At 41.6% G+C, this 12,490-nt stretch overlaps 1 protein-coding gene across 1 annotated transcript in view; it reads left to right on the forward strand.

Annotated features, from left to right (window-relative positions):
- Positions 1–457: 457 nt before the first annotated feature.
- PDGFRL (platelet derived growth factor receptor like) overlaps positions 458–12,490 on the forward strand; it is a 20,401-nt gene continuing 8,368 nt past the window's right edge. Inside the window, 2 exon segments of the mRNA XM_053940087.1 lie at positions 458–557; positions 7,743–8,037. Of these exon segments, the coding sequence (XP_053796062.1) occupies positions 503–557; positions 7,743–8,037 (350 nt within the window). The 5' untranslated portion in view covers positions 458–502.

Below are 12,490 nucleotides of genomic sequence, written 5' to 3' on the forward strand. Positions count from 1 at the left end.
AGAGACGTGCGCTGTCTCAGTGTGCTTCACCTGTGTCCAGAGAGAGACTGCCTCTCTCTCCCACAGTGAGGTGCTTTCGGTGTGGCAGGCTGGTACGAGTGCAACAGTTTGACGTAAAAATATGCTTTTGCTGGCTTCGGCCAGCACGGTTCAGTGCCCTACGTGCAGCCCCGGGGTCACCGGCGATACAGCCCGTGCGGCTCCCGCTGCTCCGCTCTGCCCGCCCGGCTGCGGGCCCCAGGGCAGCCAACAAACAGCCGGGCCGCTGCAGAGCCTCGTATGGCGAGGGGCAGCTGGCACCGACGAGCTGCTTCAAGAACAGCCGACCCGGGTGTCCCCGCACGTAATGCGGCCCCAGCTCCGCTCCGCACACGGGGTCTCCAGCGAGGAGGGGCGGGTGGCGGCGGGAGCGGCCCGGCCCCGGCCCCTCCCCGCCGAGGCGCCCCGCGGCCGCCCCGCTCCGCGCCCGCCCCACCGCCGCCGCGCCCGGGCCGCTCCCGCCATGCGGCTCTGGGTGCTCCTCAGCCTGCTGCTGCTGCAGGAAGCGCTGCCACACGGTGAGCCGCCGCCCCGACGGGTCCCCCCGCTTTGCGAGGCGCCGCCGGCTTCCCTTTTCCCAGCCGTACCCGCCGGCCCGACCGTGCCCGGGACAGGAGTGGGAAGCATCACGGGAGGGGGCGGCGGCGGGGCTCCCGTCCCGCTGGGCAGAGGCGGAGGGAAGGCGGGTTGCTCGCATCGTGTGCGGCCAGCCGGTCGCCGAAGCCTTCAGGCGAAAATGTGGGTTTGGGTTTTGGGGAGAGGCGTTCGCAGCAGCCCCGGCTGCTCCTGCCGCCCGCTCTCTTTGGGATAGAGCGTTTAAGTCCGCGTCTGGTCCCATGTGGCGCCTGAGGAGGGACAGTGCTGGACGTGGGACAGCGTTGGACGTGGTGCTCGGATTTAAAAAACAACCAAAACATTTTTTGTCTTTCTTCATCGTTGTTTGATTGAGAGTATCGAATTTTACTCATAACTTGAGTAAAGTTACGAGAAAAGTTCTCGTAACTTTTTTCTCACAGCCGCTTCAGGCTGTGAGAAAGTCGTGGTGGGGAAGGGACATTGGTAACTAATTCTTGACTTATGTAGACTTTAACTAGCAAAAGGGAGGCTCTTTCCCTCTTGCAAAATGTGAATGAACTTATTAATACTTATTCGGAAGAAACAACAAAAAATTAATTCCATTGTTTTTCACCGTGGACGGGCTTGGGGATCAAGGCCTGTATAGCCCACAGAAGGGTTTGTAGAGAAATAGGAGGCAGGCTCTCACGTGTGGTGAAAGGCAGTTACCACAAGTACTTTAGTAGGTCATAAGGAAAACATTCTTATAAGAACATAAAAATCCTCCACCCTAAGAGCTGTTAAACATAGAGAGAATTTGCCAGAGGAGGCTGTAGAGTCTCCAGCCTCTGGGAGAGTCAGAGCTCAACTGGACGTGGCTCAGAGCAGCTGAACAGAGATGGGAAAGGAATTCCAGAAGCTTTTTCCAGCCTAGTTTTTCTCACAACTACATGCAGAGGAATTGCACTGTGGATCAGAGTGGTGTGGGAAAGGATTTCTGCCAAAAGATCTGGTCTGTGGGTATACCACATCAAGAAAAGTGTTTTCTATTTCAGAAGTAGACAATAAAAACACAGAATGAGTTCCAGCTCTGCCATCCAGAAGCTTAGCAATGGGAGAAAGTAACCAGGCATATTTAATCAGAGTTTCTTGTCTAAAGCTAAATGTAGAAGTCCTAATGTAGGAATTGTAATTTCAAAATAGTCTTCCTAATTTATCTTATATTAATTTATTAACTAATGAAATATGTCCCTCCAGTTTGGCTCTGTGTTTGGATGATTAACTTTTCGTTTGAACTATCACAAATGATAAGATGCGCCCAGCTTGTTCTGTTACATTACTTGTAATCACAAAGACTCTTTCCTCATATAGTAATCCTGCTTGTTAATTATACTTTATGGTAATCTCACACTTAATTTATTTTTTATTTTTATTTTTTAATTTATTTTTTAAATTTATGGTAACCTCGTACTTAATTTATTTTCACCTCAAGGAAGAGCTAATTAGTATAAATTGAGAGAGTTTTCGGTCTCTGATGGTACCAAGATGTAGCATGGGGGGGTGCCTTGTGGAATGGGTATGTCTGGTGGACAGTGAACATGCCTCCTTTGTACTTGTGGGAGACCAGGCTCACACACTGCTGCTCAGGTTCTCTAGGCTGACACTTGAAGATCAGGGGCCTTCTCGAGTTATGACCTGTGCAGCTGTGAGACCAGTGGAATGTGTATGTGGATATAGGTGATGTTTCAAGTAAAAAGCAAATGCTTTTTAGGATTATATAACTAACACCCATTTTGGAATTGCGTGTCTGACATTTGTGAGAACAAGGGGCAGACATTAAAGGATAGGGTAAGACAAATACTGTAAACCAGGACCAAAAGTGCTGCATGATGTATTTCTGTGGCATATGGATGTATAGTCTCCTACTTTGGCATGATGAGTTATTGGGGACCCCAAATGTACTGTTGCAGCTGAAATTAGTACAGTGCCTCTTAGAACCGACTTTAGGAGCTGATTAGTGGTAGAAATGAGGCATTTTCTCAATTAATATTTTTCTAAGTCTTTATTTTATTTTTATATATAATAAGAAATGCTGTTGCACTAAAGCCGTGCAACATTAGGCAGTGCAATGTTATTAAAACAGTGAGGGCTCAGTGCATAATCCTAGTGAGACAGTGAAATAGCCCAAATGTGGCATATTCATGTGCTTACATAAATGGGCTAATTTACTTTGTTCCCTTTCTTGGAAAAGTATTGCAGATTGAGTAAGGAAATGGAGGATTCTTGGTGATGATTTCTGTGTTCCTGGAGGGATTTGATTGTGTGTCCTCTTTACCTTGGGTGATACTGTAGCAGTTAATTTCCTTACCTGGCATAGAAAGACTTAATTCAGGTAAGACCGGAGACAGGATTGTGAGGTGCAGAAGTGGTGCTGTCAGTAGATATCTGGGCAGACTTACAAGGGAGTGTTGGGAAGGAACATGGCCACAGCTTGCTTGGAAACTCACCTCTCTGAGAGGTGCAACAGAGGCAGAACCAGGTTTTCAGTGCAGGGAGATAAAAGCTCATCTGATGTGTTTCCTCAAATGCCCCTGCTGTCACCTGCGGGGAAATACAAGGTCAGGCAGACAAGGCTCTCACTGAGCAGCTGGGAGTGTGGTGTAGGAGGAAAGTGTTCAGACTTGCTGAACTGCAGAAACATGAAACAGAGGGAGCTTGTGTGGAGAGAAAAAACTTAATCTTGAGAAAATCAAAACCAGGCTTCTGGCACTTAAAATTGAAAAGCTTTCATAGCGGAGTCTGTAACAGTTTCTTAAAGGCAGAGTCTCAGATGTGGCAGAGCACACAGGGTGGGATGAAGCATTTCCTAGGGGTGAGGTTGCAGGGTCCCTGTGCCTTTGAAATAATGTCAGAATCAAGATTGGCAAAAAGTAGAGGAAATGTCAAAGAATAGTGTGAACAAATTTCAGTAGGGTTTGATGGGGGGAAAAAAAAAGAAAAAGGATGACGGAACCAAAGCTTGTGTGCTGCTACAGAGTAATCTGGAAAGTTCAACAAGGAACTGGAATGGCCAATTTGAAATGGGAATGCTTATTCAAAAGGCTTATGAGGCCTGTCAGTGGAACCTCCCAATGCTAGGGCACAGTAGTGTGATGGAATTCCACTAAGATGGAATAGCTTACCCAAGGGCGAAGTTGCAGCATGTGTTGAAGAAAACTTCAGTGTTAAATCTGTTTCCTGGTGGGTTTTGATGGTAAAAGTCATTGAGACTGAAATACCAGCCCTGTGGAGAAGAACCAACCTGGTAACTGACCACCCAATGTGTAATAACTGCTCTGCTAAGGAAAATCAGAGGGGCAGCAAGGACTGGATAGAAAAGCAAAAGGAAGAATAACTTCCTCTCACATGGTCTGGGTCACACACATTGAGGTGTGGTGCAGAATGCAATTGTTTAGATGCCACAAATAATGACTTAGAGCTGCTATGCAGAGAGCCCCTCAGAAGAACAGCAATTCTTGACTCGCTCTGGAGCAGTACTCAAGTAATTGGATTCAGATGTTGTTGTGGAAGGGCCAGACTGTAGTTCTAATATTCTTGCTGGAATACTAAAAGACAAAGAAACCACTGGTGTGTTTAATTTTGGAAGGGGGAATTACATAAGAGAAGGAGGCTCCTTAATTCACATGTGGATTAAATATAAAAACCAGAATAAAGCAGACAAAAAGACTTTGAGAAACAGCTTACAAAAGGATAAAATCAGCCATAAATCCTTTTACTTCTTCTGATGTGCCATGATGGGGCAGGGAGACATGGCTGCAGAATTTTTATGGCTGGTAGGAATGGAGGATAAGAAACAGCATCCATAGAAAGTGAAATTTAAAAATTTGTCTGTGCACACCCATGTTCACTGTGGAGGTGCTTAGAGAGGTTTTAATAGCAAATGGTGACCTGATAAGCACAGAAGAAACTTAGAGTGCAGTATCCTATGAAGCACTGTAAGAGCAGACTCTGAAATTGAATTTTTCTCTATGGGGAGAATCATTAGAGGACATCTCATTAACATGCCAGAAGAATCAGTGAGAGAGAAAATTAGCAACAGAAACTGTTTAAGTGCCAAGATTTTATGTTATACACCTGAGGTGTAAAAGAAATTTGAATCTGAAATTGGTGAAGCCTTAACCCAGGTGCATAGTATGTCATAACTTTACATCTTTTTCCAGGGAAGGGCAATGAAGCTGATGAAGGGTCTAGAGGGTAAGTCCACTCTAGAGGAGTGGCTGATGGAGCTGGGGTTGCTTAGCCTGGAGAAAAGGAGGCTCAGTGATGACTTTATCATTCTCTACAACTATCTGAAAAAAAGTGGTAGCAAGGTGGAGTTTGGCCTGTTCTCCCAGGCAGCAAGTGACAGGACGACAGGACAGAGCCTCAGGCTGGGCCAAGGGACATTAGAAGAAATTTCTTCACAGTAGATCTGATTAGACACTGGGATGAACTGCCAGTGGAGGTGATGGAATCACTGTCCCTGAAGGTGTTTAAGGAAAGACTGGATGGCACTTAGTGCCATGGCCTAATTGACATTGTGGGTTTTGGTCAGAGGTTGAACTCAATTATCTCAGAGGTCTTTTCCAACTGAATTGATTGTGATATCACTGCATATCACTATATCATATCATATAACTATACCTTTCCAGGGAAATGGAATATCCCAGTAATTTACAATATTTGGAGGAGGTAGAGGCCACAAGCCAGATGTCTGTGTTCTGTAAACTGAACTGAACTGAATTGCTGAAAAGTCAGTATGGCTTTGGCATGACATTTTTTTTTTTTTCCTTGAGAAGTTTTGTTTTTCAGATCTGCTGAGGTTCTCTGAGGACTTTTTGTAAGAGTGTGGCCATGGATGATTTGGTTGATGTACTTGGATTCCCAAAGGCTTTTATTAAGCCTGTTATACAAGATACCTTGGGAACTGATGTGCTGTGAGACAAAGGAAGACCTCTCACAGAGCAATAACTAATAGGAAATAGAAATTAGTCTTTTTGCCATGTGGATAGAATTGCTTTTATCCAGTTGAATTTAACAGGAATCTTGTAAGGCACATGCTTTTCAGCATGTTTAAGTATCTGTTAAAAGAAAAGAAAACTGTCAGTAAAAGAGTTGTAGAATGATCTCTCAATTTTGAAAGACTGGGTAGGGAAAATGGGACTTCAGATTTCATGTTGGTGGATGCTAAATAACACAAACTGTTCTAAATTCATGTATGCCTTGATGGGTTTCTACTTACAAATTTTTAACCAATAGCTCTTACTTAGGAAAGTGGTCTTGGAAGTACACTTGATTATTTTAAAAAAAAGTCAGCTCCTAATATTGTTATCTTGAAAAGTAATGAGCTGTTTAGACAGGAAAGAAGACACAATTAATATTTACAACTAGATCTGAGCATACCTTGAACCTGGTGTACAGTCTGCTTTTGTGTTCTTGCCATCAAACAAATGTGGTGTAGCTGAACTGTTGTAAGATGCATATTTTTTACAGGAACAATTAGAGTAGGACCTGTCAGTCTGGAAAGAAAATGAGTCAAAAATGCTCAAGTTTTGTGAAAGTATATGTGTTGGAGAAACATGGATATTTATTTATTTAATACAAAAACTAGAAGGTATATAGTATTTATGTGTAATTTGTGTAATTTTCAAAATGGACCAGGCAAATCAATGAAGGAAAATATCCAAGGATAATATAATTAAAAAAAAACCCAAAAAACCCCAAAACCAAACAAAAACAAAACTAGCCAAGCACAATAAAATGATGACAACTGTGGTTCACAGGCCCCTTGAGCTAAAGGTTCTTGGAAGCTTGGGAGAGTAGTATCAAAGGAGCAGAGATGGTTGCCCTGTTCCCTGATTGGCATCTGACACTAGGTGGTGTCAGTGCAAATAATTTTGGTCTGACCCACTGTAGCCTTTCTAATGTAATGCAAGGAAAAAATGCTACAAATTCTTGTTTTTAAAATTTGTACTCACAAGGCACTGTTGTTGAAAAGAAATGTGTTGTACATCAGCCTGGACTTGGAGAAGTCAAAGCTGACACAGTGCAAGGTGTCCAGCTGGGGTTTGAGGAGTGTCACAGGAGCCATCAGTGGCAGGAATCTGGAAGTCCTGCTGTTTGAACTGGCAGCTTGTACCAGTTTTAATTATGCTGAGTATATGAGTATGCTGAGTTTTTCATTCCAGAGGGACCTTGCTGATTGATACATACCTCAGTGTTTCTATGTGGAAAACAAGAATCAGCTGTCAGGTGCAGTTAGTAGTGTTTCTGATGTCTGGCAAAAGTAGTTTTAGGTTTGTCTCACAAAAGGACTGTGCTTCCGATGTCAGTTAAAGTTGGAATGTTTTGTTTTATTTTTAAATATTTGAGACACCTCACTTTTTCTTTCTGTTTCCTTTGTTTGTTAAGGCAACTGGGCATCCCTGTTGTCTCTATGAGGTAATGAAATCTCTTACTGTTTGTCTCTAGATAAGATTCTGTCTTCATCTGGACTGTCAAATGGCTGTTATGGAGAAGTGACAACTTAAGTAGGTCACCTTCAAGTGACTGAAGTATCACTTGCATTTCAGTAATTACTGTAAACTAAGAAATCTGCATCACTATTAGTATTTTATAAATTGTCATGAAGTTCTACACTTGTGAGTCCTTCATGTGTCCCTTATGGAAGCGTGGTGTGTGAAGAGGTCATGCAGAAGTGATGGGCACATAACATGAACATGGAGAGCTTTTGTAGCATTGAATGCTGCATGGCAATGCCAGGAGGTGGAAATGACAAAAGTGGCTGCAGATAGAAGTGCTGTATTTCTTTCCCTTACCATTTGTAAAGTTTTCATACCTTGCATATTTCTCTGTTTATGTAAGTATAGATTTTCCGTATGTTCTTGAAAGCTCTCTTTTTTTTTTTTTTTTCCCTTTTTCTCCAGGAAAATGGGCTATGGCAGACTTCAAAAACTTAAGTAAATTAACTCTTACTAAGTTTTATGCATCTTTTCTAGGAAGAACAAAACTTCAGTTATTCTCTGGGATAATAAAGAAGATTTTTTTTCCCCCCAAAAGACTATATAAACTTTTTCTAATCAGTAACATTGCCTTCTTTATTTTACCAGTTATTGGACAGCCTGCGAAGAGTAAGCGTCCCAAAGAACCTGGAGAAAACAAAATTAAGCCTGTAAACAAGAAAGTAAAACCCAAGAATCCCAGAATGAAGGAGAGAGAGTCTGTGGATTCTTCTTTGAAGTCCCAGTCCATAATGACACAGATGATGGATAAAGGTCACTTCCAGAAACTAGCTGCCACCTTAAGCCTGGCTGCAGGACAAAGCCTAGAGCTGCGATGTAAAGGGAGTAATGTTACTTGGAACTATCCTTCTTATTTAGACACCTTTAAAGACTCCAGACTCAGGTAAGCAATTTTTCATTTTTTACAAGAAAAATCCAGAACTTTTTTTCCCTGTGTTCAGTACCACCGGTGCTTTTGGTTGTTTGTTTACATTTTTACAGTCATGATGTTCTATCTAATAGTTTTTAGTGTCCGCAAAAAAGATGAGCAACTTTTAGTCATCAGCAGTTACTGGCTTGTGATGTGCACTGTGGGATGGTCTTACAACATGTGAGCTCTGTTTCCTTCAGATGAATCTAAAATGAAGATGATGTTCACCATTGTGCTCTAGCCACAAACAGGGAACCACATTAGGGTTGGTCCAAAGTAAAACTCTCAAAATATGTGTGTGGATGTCAGGTGTTCACTACCAACTCTGTTGCTCTGAGAGCTTAAGGATGTCTTCCAAAGGCATTCTGAGAAGTATTTGTTTTCACCAGCTGTTTTATGGAGACTGTGAAGTACTGTGAGTGATATCCAAAGAAAGAACTGTTAGGAGCTTTTCTTGGATTATTAGATGAGAAGGGCACAGAGGCATGAGTCAAGATGTCAGCTGCTCTTGTCTTGTTGTTCCTAAATTAAGTACAAGTGTGTATGCTCTCTCTAAGTGACTCAGGTTATCTGAATCTCAGTGATCTATTCACTTATTTACAGGTGTGATGTTACCTTAAAATCACTCCCAGTTAATTAGTTTTTCAGATACATTCTTCTTCTTTCCACTTCTCTTTCCCAAGTGGAGTGTTGATGAGTGGCAGTTACCCACTGTGATCTCTAGCACATCCTCCTGTAATTCATGAACCAGTTCTCTGTGCAATTATTTCCTTGTCCCTTGCCGGCTGAGGTGCTCAAGAACTACCCTGACTGCGAAGCTTCTGCCACAGTAAGTTACAGCAATGAGGTTCCTGCTGTGGGCTTATCACAGCAGTATCTGTGGCATCTTTAACCTGCTACTGCTTATTCTTTTGCAAGGAATGCTGTTCTATCCAGGTTGCTTTCAGCAGGTGGCGTTTATTAGCTGCAGTACAGACCTGGCCTCCCAGCAAGCCAGAGCTGAATGAGCAAACCAACAGGGAGAGTGTCTTTATGTGGTGGTGGTGGTCATTCTCGAGCCTATCTCAATGTTTTGTGCATTTGCAAATAGGTTGCTGGCATGGTTTGGTCCTGTAGAATGCCAGAATCTGGCATTGAAGAGGGCAGGGCAAGCATTCAGGGTTTTTGGAGAGGAATTTGAATACTTCTTAATTGGTTGGATGACAATCTATTCCTCTCATGCAAAATTAGGTGTTCTCTATTGATGCATGTGGGACAAAATGCAAGAACTTGAGATAGTTTGGGAAAACAGAAAAAAGATATGTATGTCATGATTGTGTAATTTTCTGTTTTACAGTTTGAAGTAGTTTGGGATCCTGTTGCCTCAGCAATTTACATTTCTGTACTCAGTCAAGTTAACAGTAGTAATTTAACCATACAACAAAAGTTAGTTATGCCACACAAAATAAATGCTATAAAACATTTTGACTGTCTGGATGTAACTTGCCTAAGTATTTATTTTCTTTAGATGTATGTAAGGCATATACTTAAGGATCTGTATTGAAATATAATGGTCGTTGCTTTTGAAATTAGTTGTTAAAGCAGTAAGGCTGTGTTTGACTAAATCATCTGTTTTGAATGCAAGCAGAAGATCCTCAAATTAACTAGAGAAATTGAAAACATAGATTGGAAGCAGATTTCAGTCACAGACTAGTAATAATTTACGGAGACATTGACCACAGAATCCTGTGCAGTTACATTTTCATCACATTTTTAGCATGGCTTTGGTAATTATCTCAAGGTCTTTGCTGTAATGCTAATAGGTGCCTATGAAACAAAGTCTGCTCTATAGAATGTGAAATTAGAAATTTGTGCTCTGTGGTTTCAGAAAGGTTGGATGGAGTTTAACTGGAAGTACCATAGAGGTGCCATGTTACTTAGCTCAGCTGGCGGCGTTCGTGAGCTGGCACCAGAAAAGGTCAGCAAAGCTATGATCTTTCAAGAGGTGCTTAGATCTTCCTCATGGCATATGCAAGACCATGCACCAAGCATCAACTGCAATAGGCAATTTAAAATTTTTTGTTAATACCTTTGTTATTTTAAAACAAAATGATGAATGTAGGGCAGAGGGAGGAGATTCAGAAAAAAATTATTAGCAAATAATAACCTACAGCGGAAATTGTTTAATCATCTAGGTAGATATATGTCCAGTATCTTCTAACATTTTTTTGAGTACTTAAAGACCAAGAATAAGATAAGCCCCTCATTACCAGATAGTGAGGTGTGGGGCAAAACCCAAGCTAATTAACTGAGCTGGGCCTTTTTTACCTTAGATTTCCATGTGGGTCTTGCTGGAGTTGGGGCACATGCAGAATTGATGGCAGCAACAGGAGTATGTGATGGGGCCAAGAGCAGGTAATGGAAAATGAAGGAGTGGGTTGGTATGCCAGAGGAAAAATTAAAAGGAGGAAAGACACTGGTGATGAGATCCCTGCAGTTGCTGGGCACTAATGACTACAGTTTTTCTGTTCATAGCAACAGATGCTCAGGCATCCAATTCTTACTTTTCCCTTAAATAATAGAATGTGCAAATTCAACTACTCTGGCATTCTGGCTTGCAACTAGTTAAATTTAGCATCAATGTCATGTATTTTCTATAGGTGGTTGCAAAAAGAAGTAGGCAGAAAAACCAGATGTTTTGCCTCCATGCTATACTTACTGCATTTTTAACTCACCATTTCTAAAGAGGAAGATTTTAATTAGGAAAGCCATTTCTGTAGTATTAGTAGTTATGATTTCATTGAATTTGTCCTTGTAGTTGTACTCTACAACCTGGTAAATAAAATATTTTACTTGCTGTGCTAGAGAGTCTCGGTTTTTAATAGGTCTGAAGCTGTTACGTGTGCTAAAATTATTGTATCTGAGGGAGTGAGAGATGCCAAGTGAAAGGAGGAAGAGGACTCTTTGGCTGCTTCTTGCTGAGATGGAGCAGAAATTCTGCCTTTCCACTGCTCTAACTGGAATACACAACAGTACACACTGAAACAATTTAGTTTGCTTTAGAGACTGTAGTGTGCCAGACACTGAGAGAAAGCTCAAATCATGCAAACATGGTTCCCAGCTTAAGGACACACACAAGCTTGCTTCAGAACTTCAGAACTAGCCTGGTGTCTGTAATGCTCTTTTGCTTTGTGCAGCACTTAAATACTTAATGTCTGAAAATTTTGTGCTCTGGCTAACTGGCCAAAAACATAGGTGGTGTTAACAGTCAGAGGTTGCTCTTGCACCCCAAGTATGGAAGGGCTGGAATGCTGTTTTGTAAGACTGTGAATAACAAATTAATGACTGGAGGCTCACCCAGAAACTGGATCTACAACATAAGAGAGGGATGAAAATAAAAAAAAGGGCAGGTGCATTTTCCCTTTACTAAAGCTTTGTAGCAAAAAGCTGCTCTGACTTCACACAGTCTCTGTGCTGCCTGTTTGGAGCATGGGTCTCCCCTGCTGAAGACCAGCTGCATTTGACTTCATCTGATAAGTAAACTAACATGAAATGAGGCTGCTCTGATGGAAGAAGCTGGGGCAAACAGCTGGACATGCACCACATGTACATTTGTGTGAGAGGAGGGTGTCTGGACAGGAGCACTCTCAAATATTGAGGAAACTGGGTGTGGTGGGGGCCAGAATTAGACTGAAATTAGACTGTTTTCACTGAATGCAGTGAATGCATCCCACAGGCTTAGTGGGATGTCAGTTGTGCTCATGTGTATAACTGAATTTGATTTTACTGCTTGTGCTTTGAAGTTTGAAAGCTAATGATTTTTTTCTTGTGTAAAACAGCGAGATGTTATGTTCCTGTCCTAGGGAGTGTGTATTTGAGATAAGCTCTCTTTTGTCAGTATGAATGCAGCTACTTGAGAGGAGTTTGGTAGATGCTCTTTGAGTGATGCTATGTACATTGTCTTTATATATTTTTCTTTATATAAATATATATTTTAGCTTCTAAATGTGGCATAGTTTTGTGGCAAAAATCTTCTGAACTTTAAATAAAATTTAATAAGATGAATGTATGGAATAAGATTTTGAGCTAAGTTTCTAGTTTCTTTAAACAGTCTGGTAATGTTTGTATATGCAACATTTTTACTTTATGGCATCTACAATACAACAAAGTTTTGGCTTCTGGGTCAGATTTTCCAGCATCTAAAATACTAATGAAACACTAATGAAATTATAAGTTACCCTGGAAATATTGGTTAGCTGCAGGATTTACCATTTATACTTTATTTTATATGGCTGGTTTTGTCTGCTTAATATGGTCATGTCTCAAGTTTCAACACTTGCACTCTCAGATGCCAGGTTTTGTTATTGCATGTTTGTGGATGACTACCTTGCTAGGTTATTACTGAATAGCTTGTTCACAGTTAAGAAGAGCACACTGTGCAATAATT

The sequence above is a fragment of the Vidua chalybeata genome, chromosome 4 (assembly GCF_026979565.1).
Source record: "Vidua chalybeata isolate OUT-0048 chromosome 4, bVidCha1 merged haplotype, whole genome shotgun sequence".
Taxonomy (NCBI): Eukaryota; Metazoa; Chordata; class Aves; order Passeriformes; family Viduidae; genus Vidua; species Vidua chalybeata.